The sequence below is a fragment of the Camarhynchus parvulus genome, chromosome 9 (genome assembly GCF_901933205.1).
Source record: "Camarhynchus parvulus chromosome 9, STF_HiC, whole genome shotgun sequence".
In the NCBI taxonomy this organism is placed as follows: Eukaryota; Metazoa; Chordata; class Aves; order Passeriformes; family Thraupidae; genus Camarhynchus; species Camarhynchus parvulus.
The window spans coordinates 3,689,216-3,706,168 of record NC_044579.1 but is presented as its reverse complement, the minus strand read 5'-3'; the positions used below and the strand labels follow the sequence as shown (position 1 = coordinate 3,706,168).

The following is a 16,953-nucleotide window of genomic DNA, read 5'->3' as shown; positions in this document are numbered from 1 at the left end:
CAGAATAAGGACTGTCACTCCTCCCTCCCTCCAACAGGCTGCTGGTGCTACAGGAACACTTGGCATTTCCATACTGTCCTGCTTTGCATCTTCAAAGCTCGGGGGAGAGATGAGCTATTCACCATGGAGCTCATCTGAGGCAAATGAGATAATATGAACCCGTGGAAGAAATGGGAAACCCAAGAGGGAATGGGGGAATTTGTTACTGGATATGTTTGCAAAAGCAACTGAGTGTGCAGTGTCAGAGCTACCCGCTCCCAGCATAAGCAAAGACCCTGTGCTTTGAGGGACCAGGGGGGTGAGAGCCCAGGGGGTCTTTCCTGTTAGTCCTGCGTGTGCTGAAATATTTTCTTGATCTTTTTCTGACTAGCTGGACTTGGAAAACTCCGGGCTTTGCTGGCCAAAAACTCCCCAGTGTTTTCTGTGTCTGTGGAGCTTTGGCTTGCATGGAGCTCTCCAAACATGAGACATGGGCAGGCTCCTGATCCTTGAGAGCTCCAGAAGAAGTTTCCCCTGTGGGTTCAGCAATGCAGATGGATGTAATCCGTTTTGCTCATTTTCCTCCAAAGAAGAGGGAAAAGGGGTGAACAGAGTGAGTGTTGCTCTGTGTCCAAGTGAAGGGAGCAGCAAAGGGTTTTTGGCTGAGGTGCAAATTGTGTTAGAGAGAAGAGGCACCTCCCAGCATCTGCTGTGGACCACCAGCATGGGAGAGAGGCACGAGTGGGAAGATCTTGGGTAGTGTTAAAAACCTCCAAGCACTGAACCACAGAGAACTCACCCTTCAGAGACATGCTAGGTAAAAGTACAGCCAGACAAACACCCTTGGAGGAGTTTCCAAATTACACGAGGAACAAATTTATAGGAAAGAGGTGACAACATCCTAGATTTGCCAGATTTCTGCAAACACTTTTCCTTTTAAAACAAGTCTTCTGATTGCTCAGCAAAACTCAGAGCTCTAATATTTGGGGTTTGGATTTTTTTCCTTTAACTTCTCTGAATGTTTTTCTTTTTCATGATTTTTTTGGTAATAACATGGGAAAGAAAAAGAAACATCTCTGAGAAAAGGAAGGGAAGGGAAAGAAATGGGGGGGAAGAGTGGAGAGGAAATGAAGGATTTTGAGGGGAAAGCTAACTTTTGTTTAGCAAGCACCTTCCTGCAGCAAGGATGCAGACAGGGCATGGGGAGGGAGCTGTGGCCACTGGCACTGAGGCAGTGCAGCATCTCAAGCTGAGCTGAAGCACATGAAACCTGTGATGATGAAGGAGCTAGAGCCCCACTTTATCTTTGTGTAGATGTCTTGGCTGCAAAACCCTGGTGTTTCCCCTTGTCCTCTTATACAAAGGCCAAGAAAAATAATTGCTACAGATTCTTGTAGGTCCTTGCACTCATGTATGCCACGCTTGCTAGAAAAATAAACTATCTCAGAAAGGTAACTGAGAATTTAGCTGTACTTAATGGGTGTAGTTTCCTTTTGCCTCCATCCTTGTTTAAAGTCATCCTCCCATGGAGTTTGGGGCTTGCTGTAGGGCAGCAAGTAGCTTTTTCCCAGTTGTGCTTGGATGCCTGCAGTAAATTGTGTCAGTTCCATGGGCAAACCTTACCTGCATCACCACAGAGATGAACATTTTGGTAAACTTGGACAAAAGTCACACTGGCATTAGGATAATAAATCCTGTTCTTTGGGACAGAACAGCCTTCTGAAATGGGCTAGGAAACTCAAATGTATTTTATCAATCATGAATATTTTGTTGAGATTAAAAGTTAATTAGTGTTTATTTAGAATATGTGGCTGGCACAGGTAGAATTATGTCAGAAAAAAATGTGGAATTGCTTTGATGAATAAGCAGGGTCTGAAACAAATTGGTGGTGGAGACAATGTAGATAAATCCAGTTCTGAATGCTTTTTTTTTTTGGTCTGGACAAAAATGAAACAAAAAGTATTGCACTCTGAAAATGTGTCGTTTTTTTGAGTGACATATCAATGAGAAGAACTTGTCAAAGTGTGCGAGCCAAGGCCCTGAGTTTCATGGGGACAAACGGGAAAATATTTCATTCAAGTTTTACAGTAGTCCCACCCAAAACAGCTGTCATACAGGAATAAATGTGTGTGCACATGTGGTGAACTAAAACTGTCCCAAAAGTTGTTTTTTTTTTAAAATAAAAGCCATAGTGAATATGAACATATACCGATGCCCCAGAATGCTGCAGAATACACCTGACACGAAGTAAAGTTGCTCTTGAGATTCATGATTTTCCAATCAGCTAAGTACATCCTGCATGTTACTGGGTGACCTTCTGCTGAGGAGTTGCTTGCAGGAAAAATTGTGGCCTTGTATCTCCTCGGAAACAAATGCTGGAAGCCAGTCCTGCCAGACCTTGAGGTTTTGAAGTGGACAGTATTGTAGGATTAATTACCCGATACTTTTCCTGATTAGTGTATTTGTTATGAGTACTTCTGTTAGTGCTTCAAGGACTTAACTACAGTGTATCACAGTGTCACTCGAGTATAATTAATGCTCTTTCACTGTAATTGCATAATTAAAAAGCTGTCTGGCTGCTGGTGCAAAACTCTGCTCTACAGTAGCTTGGTTTTCCAAAAGCAGCTCCCCAAGAGCCCATCCCTCCCTGGAATACTTGGGCATAGCTCAGGAGCAGCTACATCCTGCTCTGATAATCTCTCAGATCTTGCTCTTTTATCCCCAGCATTTTGGGAATGTCCTGTGTAAGGCCAGAGGTTGGAATGGATGATCCTTGCAGGTCCCTTCCAACTCAGGGTATTCTGATCTGCCTTCTCCCCTCCGGTCTCTGTCCCCTACTCTTCCAGGTGGAGTGCAGTCTCTTTGGGATTCAGGCAGTGCAGGTCCCCTCCCCAGTGTCTTCCCCAGGGTGTTTTTGCCCTGTGGTGGGAGAGAGATGATGTGGTCACTGAGCTGCCACTGTTTCATTCTTTTTAAGCTCTTGGTGCTTAGAGTGGGAATTGCTCAGCTCCTCAAAGCAGATGGTTGGGTGTTTGCAGGCTAGTGCTGCAGTGCCTGCTGGCAGGAAGGGGTTAAATTCCTCTTTATTCATAATGTGCTTTTGAAACAAAACTTCATGACCTGGCTTTTTTCCCCCTTTCCTTTTTTTTTTTTTTTCAAGTGATTACACTTTGCCGCATTATAAGGGAGCAAATGCATTTGTGTCTCAGGACCGTACTCAACCAGATACTGACATGTTCAACATCTCCTGTGGCTTACCAAACACATCAGGGATGTGGACCTCCCTCTGTTTTCTCATTATGCCAAATAATGAAATGTGGAAATAATTCTAATCCTTTCTTCTGGTTGTGCTGTACCTCTGAAAATATGATAAACTCAATCCAATTAAAAGTCATTACCTCTACAAGGCTCAGTCTCTATCTATAACCTTTGTTTTATAATTCACTCTGTTATCTGTCTTCATTATAATTTGGTAGAATAGTCATCTTTTATTACTGCTTTCTGTTGGAAAGAGGCATGTGATTTCCAGAGCTACTTTGTGACACATCTCAGTTTAAAACAGTAAAGGTCTACTAATGAGTAAAAAGAAGTTCAGTTACACTGATTTATTACATCGAGATAAAGTTTCATTTGTGTTGATTATAATGCTGTAGATTTAAGTAATTGTTTTAATTTAAAAATGTTCTTTTACAGCAATAGTTTTTCACTGTGGCAGGGACTGTTAAAAAGCATTACCTTTTCTCTTACCCCAGCTGATACAGATTTAGTTAGATTTTGTTCCTAATCAGTATTTTCTGTGTATAAGTGGCTGGTCTCACTAATTCACATTTAACCTTCTTGTTCTTAGTTTTGTCCTAAGCTGGTTGGCTTCTTATGCCATGTCAGTGTGAGAATATATGTCATGTTTACCATTATGGCAATCTAACAATGAACAAAAGCTGGTTCCCCTAATCCATTTTTCCTCCCTTAGCAGTGACCAGTACTCAGGGCTAAAAATTTCAAGACAGATTTTTTTTCCCCCTTGGGTCTACTCCATATAGAGAGTCATGAAGGGCATTAGTGAGTGTTAGCTGCTGCAGCTCCCCTCAGTTGAAATATCTTACCAAGATACAAATTTAAGCTATTAGTTAAGAGTTCCAGCATGCTTTAGGCTGCCTCCCAGCCCCTGTGGATCTCTCCAGACTCCTTGCTAGCTGCAGATCCCACTCTCAGTTTATCAAATCCTACAGCTGGCATTTCCCTCTTCTCTTACCCCCCACTCTGTGTAACCCGGGAAAGGTTTTGAAAGTCAAATATATATTTATTCCATTGAGGAAACTTTATCAACCAGCACCAAAGTTTATTGGCACTAGCTAGTGATATAATGGGTAGTTTAAACCCTGCTAACTGCGAATAATTTTTCAGCCGTGTTTATGATTGCAGCAGGCTCTAACAGACCAGAAGTACAGATAACATAAATATTTCTACCAGAGATGATTGTACTGGAACTATAAATAAAAATTAGACTTAACTTGTAAATAAATTCACTGCGTGCCAGCCAACATTTATAAACCTTTGTTGCCACATGTAGTACAGTAATTTATATGGAAAAGTGCACAGGAACACAAGCAGCCAAATTTTACTTTTCAGTTATGCAGGTGCAATTTCCCCCCCCACATCAAGGAGACCAGCTCCTGTGCGAATGAAAGTAGAATTTGACCCACAGTCTCTCAGTGCTGGACCCTAATTAAAAGCCAGTGTCTGGTCCCCATCAGATGCTTTTGACTGTGTTGCTCAATTAGACATGAATGACACTAGACAGAGCACCAAATGCTACTAGTTATTGTAGGGGCTGATGGTGAGAATTGCCAGAGACCACAGGCAGGTCCCTACACAGTTACTATATTATAACTTTGCTGGTCTAGTACCAACACTTGGCAATGCTGAAATTATCCTCTCTTGAAGAGCTAATGCTCTAGAGCGTGCTCAGCTCCTTTTCTCACTTGCCTGTGGACAGATTTCTCCTGAGTGCTTGGTGCTCATCAGGAACTCCCTTCTGCTGCCAGCATGAGCCTCTTTCAGGGTTGTTTTCTGCAGACACTATGATTTGAGAAGCAAAAGCTGCTTCCCACACGAGGAGGGTTTTTAATGTGAATTATCTGCTCTTTTCTTACTGATGTGCCCCTTGCCATGAGGCACAGACCGAAGCCACCCGGTGTCCCCAGGGTGCTCCAGAGGTGACCCTGGCTGAGCTCCCTTTGCATTCCATGCAGATACTGCTGCCCACAGCGCAGCAGCATGAGAAGCTGGTGATTTATGTACTTCAGCCCCAAAGCCGTGCTCAGGCTGCCTGGAGCTGCCTTTTTCTCCTGCCTTTGTCCGCGCAGCTTTTCCTACAACTCCCTCTTCTGCCAGCACGCAGAAGGGTTTGCTCGCTGTGGCTCAAGGCCGAGGTGTGGAAGCTTTGCTGGGAGAATGCCCTCTGTGATCAGCAGTGTCACGAGCATGAAGGGAAGGCTGAAATCTGGGCACCACATTTCCCTCTCATTTTGTTACATTAGTGTCAATCTGAAGAAATTTGAGTAATTTTGGTTAACTCCAGGATAGACGCTGATCTCTTTTATTCCTCGGTGGAAGTCTAAAGTAATTACTTCAGATTTAGCAGTTGTGTAAGAGAAATCAGAATCTGGCTTTGGGGCCACAACATGGGTGCTTTGGTCCCCCTTGCTGTCATAGCATGAGCGTGGTTTTTGGGGTTGGACCTTTGGAGTGAGTTTCGGACAGCTTTGGTTTTCTCATGCTTGTGTTAGGGTCAAATAATACAAATATGCAAAATTCCCATGTGTTTGAAGGCTAATGGTTGTGAAAGTATTTTTCCTTGGTAATTGAAGTAATGACTCAGAACAGCTTCAAGTGCTTTGTTTATCTCTAAACGTGCTTGTAATCTCTTTTGTTGTATAATGGAACCTGCCATTTGTAAAAGAGTGTTTCTCTCCCATGTTTTGTGATTTCCACCTAACTGGGAGTTACTAGCTCTAGTCTGGTTAGAATCTAATCTCACTTGATTAGGTCTGCCCAATGCTTTTCACAATGGGGTCCTGCCTGGGGGTACCAGACTGTGCTACAGTACAAATAATAATAAATAACTGTCAATAGGTCCAGCTCCACAGAATAGTTCTGTGAAAAGGGAGTGGCACAAACCAGTTTCAGGTACATTGACTGATAAAGTGTTCAGGTAGAGTAATGTAGCCCTTGGCTGGAGTCCTTCCTGTGCCTGGAGATAGTAACCCAATCTCTAAATGTTTCTAAAGCTAAGGATCCCTCTGAGCTGTGCCGACCTCCTGTGGACAGTCAAATAGCTCCCATTTTGTTCACCACTGGCTAAGAACTCATTTTGAAGCTAATGGGCATTCTTCTCTTAATTTTCTGCTTTTCTTGACCTCCTGTGTTCTAGACTGATGTGGATATATTTTGTAATCAATCAGTCTCTGCCTGTAACAGGGTTTTTTTTTTTCCTTTAATACTTGCTCAAACAAATTCAGATAAAGGTGTCCATTTGTATGCAACAGGAAATGCCTGTCTCCTTTTCAGATATCCCTGCAAATACTCCAGGCTGATTTCCTCTGCGCTGAATGGTGATACGAGGTCAAACAAATATAAATGCTCACTGCTTTCTTTCAAGGATCTGATTTAGGAGTTTGTGGTACATTGAGGTCCACCCTCACCTCCTGTAGGAGAAGGGATTAATTCACCTGATCCTACCATCCAAAACCCTTCATTAATGCATCCTTGCTGAAGGCTTGCACAGGGCATAGTCTGCACAGCTAGGGGAGCTCAAAGCTCCTGACATGTGATGGAATTCTCCCATCAAAGAGAGTTGTGTCCTCATGGTGTATAATCTTTGGGACTAGGGGTCATCTCACCTTTGAGAAGCTGCAGGCATGAGACTGTGTGGCTCTTCTCATTGCAAAGGGCCACTCTGACATTTATCTCAGCTCTTGCTTTGTCCTGCTCAGAAGGTGATGGCATTTTGAATCAGGCTCTCTAGATGCCTTTGCTTTCAGCCTGCCTCTTTCCTCCAGAGTAATCCAGTTTATGATCAAATCACTGGTGGCCACGTGCATGAATCCAAGTGCAGAGAACTGCATTTATGTGCTAGAGTGTTTATCAGTCAGTAGTCACTTTGGGAATTTATCTCCTTAGGCACAAATAACCTGAGGAAGGGAAGAGCAGAATTCCTTATGAATATATTTGCTGTGACTGGCTTTGGCCATGGAGATTTGGGTGCAGACTTGATCCCTGTAAGACTTAGTGAGAAGTTTGAGGTTAAGGCTGCCCTGAAACACAGATAAATGCACCAGGCCTGCATGTCTGCTCACTGTGAGGGGCCATGGTGTGGCATTTCAGCTGCAGCCAGGCACAGCCCTGCGAGCATGAGGCCTCTGACAGCCGCACTGGGCTGTGCTCAACCTCCGCCTCCATCATCAGCGCCTCTTACCTAATTGCTCTTGGAGAGGAAAACCGGGCTGAACTAAGAAGCATCCTCATGGAAGGAAGTCCTCTCCTCCTCCCAGCCATGCACAGAAGGCCTCTCAGTCTTGGAATGGCCCCAGGTCCTGGAGCTGCAGCAGCAGCTTTGGCACATTGCTCTCCCTCCTCATCAGGCACATCCCCAGCCACGTGGGCTCTTTCCTGCTGGTGGGCAAGGTTGTGACAAAAGTGCAAATGCAGGTGTCCACCCTGGCCTTTTAGTAGCAATTAACCTTTACTCCTGGGTTTCCTTTGAAGCTTGCTCATGTTTTTATTGTAAAATAGTGGTGAAGAATTTCATGGAGACTAATATCTAAGCTTCCACATAACCTAATCTCATCTGTTCCCTTATCAGGGGTCTCATTTTTTACTTCATCCCATTTATGGTGGGGATAATTATTGGGGTTTAAAGAGGCCATCTTGAATTTCAAAACTGGAGTGCTATCTGTGTGAACAATTTGCAGTTCACTGTGAAAATGATGCTTATCAGCAAAGTCTCTGTGTCTAATTCTAACCTTACAAAGTTTTCTATCAGTCAATATCCTATGGTTTTGCAGGAAGTCCCTCTGATCCTTGTGGGTGTAAATTTTAAGGAAAACAGTCATGCACCCTTTGAAAACTAAGACAAGAACCTTGGTTCATGTACATTGATTTTAAAAGAACTGCTTCTATCATTAATGTCACAAATATGTCTTAGTGGTCTTCCCATCTCTTGGTCAGTCATAATTCAACTCTGTGTCTATTCTGAGGCTTAAAAATACATTTTTTTGCTAGAATACATTGCTGTTTCAGGCAAAGGACCATTTCAGTAATCCATTTCACCCACACTTAGAGCTTTGGGGCATAGAGGAGTATTATATTTTCCAGAGCTTTCAAGCTGAAAGGCAGAGTTTAACGACGACATCGGGTGTGGCTGCTGGAAATCAAAGGAGGCACAATAGACCCAGCAAACGGACTTGTCTCCCTGCCAGGCTTTCAGAGGCCAATTTATCAGCTGCAGGTTTGACCCTATATGGCTAAAAACGAGCGTAGCCAGAATGGCTGAGATAAGTATAACTGAGGCCTTTGAGTCTGCAAGAGAGAAATTAAACTGGACTGTCCCTGGGGAAGATGAAACATCTGTAAAGCTGTGCTTGCTGAATGTTTAAGGCTCAGCTTGTGCTGGCTTGTAGGCAGGCACTGCTGGCAAGTGGAGCTGAGGAAGGTGGCCCTTTGGGACAGGCCCAGAGCAGGTCATTGCTTGCTGTGACTTCAATATTTTGGCTGAGATACTCTGTTATTTTGTGAAGGAGAGTTGACTGTGGGACACAGAGTGCCTTGGTTTTATGGGATGCTGCTTGGCAGGACAGGGACAACAGCAGCGACTGTGTGAGATGGGCTTTTTAAGGAGTTTGAGTGTCAGGCACCCAGCTGTCATGGAAAATCAGTGGGATTTAGATGCCTGAAGTTTTTACCCCTGGCGCCCCCCTTCAAGTGAGCCATGTGCTTATCATCATCCAGATCACTTTCCTTGTGTGATTTCTCTTCCTGCACCCCATGTGTATACATGGGTTAGGGTTTCTTTTTTTTTACCCTTGTTCCAAAAACAGCTGAAGTCTTTTAGGCAGGACTGCAATCTAAACAGTTGGGGGGAAGACATCTGAATGGGAGCATGCCTGCCCAGGCTGGGTGCAGCATTGCTGCTGGATTTGCAAAGTCAGGGAGCACGTGCAAGATTTGGGGGATGCTCAGGAGGTGTGGATGGACCTCTGTCACCTGTCCCACCATGCTGGAGCACGGCTGTGTCTGGGGGCAGCAGCAGTGCCATGGTGTAACAGAGGTGGCTGCTGGAGGGCTTGTCTCAGTGCAGGGCAAAGTGACGGGTGGCATCCAGGTAGAGCTGTGTCTCTATCCTTTCCATGCCTTCTTTCCTGTCCTTTGGAGTCCCAGATAAGTGGTGCTGGGGGCAGGAAGGGATGGCATGGGCTCCTAAGATCAAGTTGTCTGCACCAGTGCTTTCACGAGCCCTTGAGCATCATTGCCAAAGTCAGCTCCGACACGTAGGATTTCTGAACCACAAGCAATGGGAAATCCCACTCTGTGTCCTTCTCAGCTAAATGGTGGAGTAAGTCAAGATTTTCTACTTCTCAGAATGCCGGGTATTAGGAAAGTGACAAACTGATCAATATTGGGTTCAACTGTTAAAGTGCAGGCAGAGTCTGCCAAACCGGAGGCTGAGGGGACGGGTAGCTGAACTTTCCTGTGACATGTATGAGGTCATAGCCAGTGCCACATGAAAGAAAGAAAAACAGTTCATGGCTGTGAATAAATTGCTCACAGATGAAGAATCCAGTTTGCCAGTCCTGTGATGGGAGCAATCTATTCCAATGATTTGTTATGTCCCAGTGTTTGTCTTAGGCAGTACCAGAAGCATGAAAGTACAGATACAAAACTGTGAGATAATATGTAACAAAGATGTGAGAGACAATGGGCTATGACCAGTTTCCAGTGGAAAAGGCATACGGTGCTAATCTACCATGGATAGTTTCTTAAATGAGCAAGAAATTGAAAGAACATTTTAAAGTTTCCTGTTTCTTCACTGTAACAGAGTCATTCTGAAAGCCAAGCCCAGTGTAATGCTTTCATTTCTGGGCCAACCATATTATGCAAATATTCTCAAGCTCAGGTTTTAAGTACCTGATCTCTTAGTTTCAGTCCTTGGAGAACAGTATTCTCACCTCCTATTTAGGTTTGAATTAAGTGGAATGAGTTCTGGTGTGTATAAAGCCCCAAGAACATGAATACATTAAATTAATATAAACAGTAAAGAAGGCTTTTTTGGCTAGTTTTGCTGTGTTGACCCTTTTGCATGTAGAGTTGAGTTAAGCACTGTATTGCTGGTGCAGCTAAAGCCCCTGCTGAAGTAACTCTGAGTTTCTGACTAAAAGGAATTTATAATCAGTCTTACATTTTAGGCTGTCAAAAATAGTGAGTTTTAATCTTTTTTTTTCTTCTTTTTTTGTTTACTGGCTGAACCCCAGAGATGAAGATAGTTTTTTTTTTTAATGTGTTTTGGATCTGCCCCAGTTTTTTTTGCAACTGTAAGAGGAGAAGGTTCATGTTCTCTATAAGGTGCTGTTTGGATCCTGAACTTATTTTAGACCATTGCATTTCTTAGAGGTCAATGGTAAGACACTGATTTACATCAGCTGAAGCTCTTGCCAAGAGTTGTGTGGTAGGCTGGATCCTTTCTCCGAAGACTAATTGGAGGCCATCAAACTTAATTTTGGCTACTTTAGGTTCAGTCTGTCTCTCTGCAAGACCAGTGAAGCTTTCCTGCTTTTCACTTCTCTTAGATTTCAGTTGTAACATGTAATGCTGGCTTTCAGTTGTAATTTCAAAGCATGTGTGGGGTGCAGTGCTGTATCCAGACCCGACTGGACAATGGGGTGTGCCTGCCTTTACATCTGTGTGCAATTCCCTCGCCTGTGCTCAGTGGTGCACACCACTTTTGATGTCAGGATTATTCAGAAACACTGTGTTAGCCCCAGGCCTACACTAGAGAAAAGGCTCAGCTCCATCCCAGGTGAGGCTCTGCTGCAGGATCAGTGACTGGTGACGTCTCCCAAGCTGTCCCTTCCATTCCACGTGCAGGCTGAAAGGGTTTCACGTGCAAAAACTGTCAGGGTGTTTCAAAGCCTACTGTTTGTCTTTCTTTTCTAGGTGATGAATGTTTGTATGAGAGCTTTCCAGAGCTTCCCTTAGGGGAGGTGCCAGAAGCTGATGGAGAGGCTGCAAATGTCCAGTGTCCAACATCCATCAGCATCCAAGAGCCGTCTTCTCCAGCGACCTCCAGCGAAGCTTTCACACCCAAGGAGAGCTCTCCTTACAAGGCTCCAATATACATTCCTGATGACATTCCCATTCCTTCAGAGTTCGAGCTGAGAGAATCCAACATTCCTGGAGCAGGATTAGGGATATGGACCAAAAGGAAGATTGAAGCAGGGGAAAAATTTGGCCCTTTCGTAGGAGAGCAGCGGCCACACCTGAAAGATCCTAGTTACGGCTGGGAGGTAAGATTTTTTCTGTACATTCTTTTGGTCTGTTGAGTTATTGTGTGTCTATCTATAAACACAGAAATATTTTCAGAATTTGAGTCTTATCCTGTAGCAGCCAAAGCATATTTATGTGCACAGTTTCGCGGCCTTTCGGGGTTTTCTGGATGGAGATGAGTGTAAAATTGAAAAAGCAAGAAGTCAGAAATTAATATTGCTCTTCATGCATGAAATCTGCCTGGGTGGATATTGGCAGATGATGCTCCTTTTGAGGAAAGTGAGGAAAAAGTGTTGTTGGAACATTTCTATACCGTTTTTAATCAGGTCTTGGGTAGTCCTGTCTTATGTCTCTGGGTGAGGGATTTGCAAAATCACTGCATTATAGGTTTGAAATGGAACTGGGTGCTGTTTCAGGGTTCTGAATCGCCACTTTATGTCAACAATGATTAAAATAGCCCTTAAATCTAGTGATGTGTGGCTAGACTTGCTATTGAACAACTTTGTGCTACTAGGGGGCTTCAAAAGCTGGGGGGTTGATCCTGCTTCCATTTTACTTAATGGGAATTCTGCCACTCATTTGATGAAGGAGGTTTGGATGCTAGTGCCATACCCAGTGCACATGGGAACCGTGTGGTTCGTGCTACTTCTGCAGATGCTTTGGGAAATCCTTTCCCTGAAGGAGCCCATGGACTCCTTTGGTGAGTACAGGTGTTGGATCTTGCTTTCCCTGCCTTCAGGGGCAGCATTTTCCTCACTGTGGTATCACTGAGGATCTGTCTGAGCTCCTGGTCCACGGTCAGGTCAGGGATTCAAACATCAAGTGCTGCTGCTGTTGTGTTATGATGTAACAAATGTTCCTGCATGGTTTTATTCATGGTTTTAACAATGTGCTGTAGGAACAGAGCACAATCTCTGCTTTCCATCTGTACGTTTCCTTTGCTTTCTGATAAGGGGAGCCGTGCAGGGTTTGTGTGGCTCTCCAGGGGCACGCCTGACCTCTGGAGAGATGGGAGTTCATTTTCCCAGGAAAAATGGAGCTTCCTTGTGGAGCAGAGCCTTGCAGATAGGGTGGAAAATGGAAGCTTGATTTGCTCTTAGCTATCCATAAACACTCAGGGAGTTCATGACAAACTTTCCATCCAGCTGTTTAAACTCTTGTGAGACCTGTGACAATGTGACAGAATAGTGTCAGGAGAAATCATAGACTTGGCAGCACTCTACTGAGTTAACAGACTGTGATGCAATATAATTGCTAGTGAGAAATCTTTATTATTTGAAAAAGGCACCAGGAAACCATAAAATCTGACCTTTAGCCACACCACAATTAAGCTCAAGTATTGATAACAGAAATTAAAGCAAAACTGTTGATACATGGCTGTACTTGCAGGTTTAACATTTTTCCAAAATTAAGGCATTTTAGACTGGACACTCAAGTGCTGTAGGACAGGATAATCCCACTAAGACTGAGGGAAATCCATCTAGCTTTTCACACCCTTAGATGCTGGCAATATGCTTCAATATTAGAGACTGGTTTTCCTGCTTGGAATATTTCAGATTTTGGGGTCTGTGATATTCAGACAAGAAATGAATATCTTGATAGTGCTGGAAGCCCAGCTGGAAGCCTGAATCCCTTTCAAGCTGCAGGACTCGTGCCATTTGAATAGTGTTATTTATTTGGGACAGCTGGGGCAAGCTATTGAAAAGTGTTGGAGCAAAATCACACAAAATCAACAGTCAAGTCCCTCTGCCATTTGGTCACTCACCCAGAAGTATTCTGTGGTGCTTAGAGGAACTTGAAACTGAATATTTTTTCCAACAAGTGGGTTAAATTCATTTACTATAGCTGAAGAGAGACAAAGAAATTCTGGTTTGCAGAGTTTACACAGTGAGTAAAATGGCACAGAGTGATGGCTGAGGCTAGAGGAGGGATGTGGGGGATCCTGGTAGTGCTGGAGAGGACTTCAGTGATGCTCAGATTCCACCCCAGATGCTCATCATCACACTCCTCAGTAATCCACCACTTCCTGGGGCTTGTGCTTTGGATATTAAAGAGGGAAAGAGGCTGATACTGGTGTGTGGGCTCAGGCAGTGCTAAAGGCAGTGTGGGATGGGGAGGAAAACTATCATTACTGGGATTTAAGCATGATCTTTAAGCTTTTCTGGTGCTGTTGTTTTCTGCTTAAATGGGCACTTTTGGGAAACAAGGAGTATGTTCAGCCAGGTGCCATCAAACCAGTTAACAAATGAGAATTCATTCTGCTGTTGCTGATAATCAAGGTGAAATTTAGTTTCAATCTTAAATGAAGGAAGTATAGAACCAAAGTTTCTGTGTGGTGCTGGGTGTGGGTTTTAAGTAATTTTGCAGCATGAGAGGTTTTAAAATCTTTCCGCTTGTTTGATGAGTGAATTGTATCGATTGTGACACAATACTCTCTCATGTTTGATTACCTGTAATTCCTGGGGTAGTTCATGGTGCTGTAGAAGCCAGCTAGCTGGTGACTTCAGAAGGAGGGACGTCCCAACCTGCTCATGTTGCTCCTGCTCCCATAGACCAAAAAAAGCATTTTGCTGTGTCCAGGCATACTCATTCCTTCACTTCTTGTCTGCAGTGCTCCAAAAAATGCAAGGTGGGGTTGCACCATTGCTACTGTTTGTGTACTTACCTGTTGAGTAGGTTCTCCTGTGACTGCAGAGAGGGTGATTAAGTTATTAAAAAAATCCATCCTTTAATCTGAATTTAAGCTGGAACACTGAATGTACAATGGTGTTTAGCTTTCAAAGATTTTTTTTTTGAGGAAAACAAACATTAAACAGTTTTGTATGGAAAGATGGACATCTTCCTCAGCCTTTTCTGATGCTGCACATACTATCCATTTTGTTATGAAACATTTGCTCTGGTTTTGCAACTGTTTAGTATAGGTAGTCTAAAATCTTATACTAGAAAATTTTAACCAAAAACCCTACAGTCGCTTTGGAGAGAAGAGTTTATAGATATATAGAAATTTGGGCTGTAACTATATTTTTGGAAAAGACATTTTTTTCTGCTTGCAAAAGCTTGTCATAGTTTTGGGTGTTTCCAGCTGTGGGATACTTCTGACTTCCAGTTTTGTGACTGATATCCATCTGAGTTGATACTGGGATTAGCCTGGGAGAGAAGTGGAAGCTGAGGGAACTGCTGCTGTTAAATTCTGCAGCCAGGCAGTTGATGATAAAGAAAAATTTTCTGCAGCAAGCTGAGGAATTTCATGGAGCCTGTTCCTACATTCCCCTATAGCAAGACTCCCTATGGGATCAACATAGAGTTCTATCAGAGCAAGTCCAAGAAAACAATGTCTATTGTGTCCATTTATACAGTTCAGCCATAAAACACACTCTGGGACAAAAAGAATTTGTTGTGATATAGTCGCGCTTGGGTCATGATTAGAGTGCTGTAGATCAGTTTAAACGAAAAGCCATAAATTTGAATTTTATCTCATTTTGTGGGGCCGGAGTTGAGCATTATCTAATCAGGTATTGGTTAGCTAAAGTACAAATCGAACAGGGGGTCACCGGACAAGGGGAAAGGTCGAGCTTTTTTGCAGTTTGTCACTGGGGTTTTAGTATTTGCCGGCAGCCCGAGTATCCAAGGGGGTCGGGAGGCTGTTGCTCGGTGCTTGTTTGAAAAGGGAAAATTGACTGCTGCTTAATCAACAAAGAAAACAAGCTTTTAAGGGATGGCAGTAATTTTTTTTTTTTTAACAAAAGCGAGGGAACACAAATTTAGTGATTTCATCGTGGTTCATGCCCTGCTATGAAAAACAAGTGGGAGAGTGTTTCAAAGCAAGGCTTTGAGTAGGTCGCCAAAGCACGCGCACCTACCTTGGGCCAGAGGACAGCCAACATCCAAATTCAGGTCTCTTGCTGCTCTAGCAAACTCAAAGTCTCATTCATAAGAACAAATTCTTCACAGCTCTTTTGATCCTAAACTTTTATTTCTTTACTAGGAGGGCAAAACCAGGAGCAATAAACTCTAATAAATCAAACCTGTCACAGAAGTAAAAAAAATATTTTAGAGCTTTATAAAGCAGCATATAATCTGTTTATAGAGCAGAGTATATTTTCCTGTCATGCCAGGGAGGCTGAAAAACAACTCATATTTGGTAGAGTATGCTTGAGCTGATGCTATTACTTCTAAATGGAAATTAGGAGGCCATTTGGCTATTTATTTATGTCTCCTCTAACATTTTTCATGTGAGTCCTCTGAGAAAACTGCACAGCTTCCTAAAAATTGTTCTGGAGTACAAGCTTCCCACTGTTTTGTAGGGACTGGAACAGTCGTAGTCTGAAGCTTTAATTCTGCCCTCTTTTGCTTTCTTTTGTCAGTTTTAAAAATTAAATTTATTCAAGATTCTGGGGTTTAGGTGTACCATATATTGCTATGAAAATTAAATACTATGTTAAAAAAAAGTATAGGCTTTTAGAGATGAAATCTAGTCTATATGCTTGCAAATCTGGGTTATAGCATCTAAACCAATAGCTTGGTTTTCTTAGCATCCAAAGACTTCTACTGTAATCAGTGGCAGTTACCAACCAGTTCCTATGTACAGATGTTAGCCCCTGGTTTTGGGTCCTCCTTTGGAAAAATCTATGCCAGAATGCTGAAAGCAGCATTTTTTTTGTTTGTTTGTTTTGTTTTAAATAAAAACAGAGGAAAAAGTCTTCTAAATAACTTCCTGTGGAATTCTCACATCTTAAAACTCCAGTTAAGCTATTCTTAATAAACAGTGACAGTACTGAGGGAAATAACTCCCTTGTAGTCAGGAAAATCACTCTGGGAGAGAGCAGTGGATAATGGTTTTTTCAAAAAGAAAAATAGAAAGAACAAAGACTTCATCACTTGTGAATATTTTTCTTTGGGATATGGAGTGTGTCTTAGTGTTAAACAATAAGACCCTTGATTTTCTGCTGCTGTTTGACACTTTCACACCGCCACTGGTCTGTGACTTTTACAGACCAAATCTTGGCTTTTTCTTGAATTGTTTTCAACAGCATTAACATGCAAAACAGCACCACACTCAGCCAGGTGGTTGGAAAGCAGGGAAGCATAATACAGATTCCTTGCCTAGGTTTTCTCCTTTCATATGGATTGCAGCAGTATAGAGTCTCCAGGGATTTTTGCAAAATTATTGTTGAAGCAAAACCAGGAACAAGGATGTGGGCTATTCTGTTATTTGGAATTAAAAAGGAATGATTTGTTTTATAGTGGGAGGTGGGGCTGCTTTTTGATCAACACAGGACCAATGTAGCCTTGCAGAGCGTGTTCTCCCCCAGATCAACAGATCATCCACTCCTGGCAGCTGCAGATGGGGGTGACATCCTTACCTTGTCTGCAGCGCATAGGTGATGCTTTATCCCATTTGGAGCTCAGCTTTGCAAGGCATAGAGCACTCTG

General features: G+C 43.0%; 1 protein-coding gene across 4 annotated transcripts in view; it reads left to right on the top strand.

Moving 5' to 3' along the window:
• The window catches only part of MECOM (MDS1 and EVI1 complex locus), a 324,959-nt gene that overhangs the window by 133,758 nt on the left and 174,248 nt on the right, over nt 1–16,953 (top strand). For all 4 annotated transcript variants that reach the window (XM_030954872.1, XM_030954870.1, XM_030954871.1 and 1 more), the window contains exon 2: nt 11,191–11,540. In XM_030954872.1, coding sequence (XP_030810732.1) covers nt 11,191–11,540 — 350 coding nt within the window. The remainder of the gene's footprint in view (nt 1–11,190; nt 11,541–16,953) is intronic.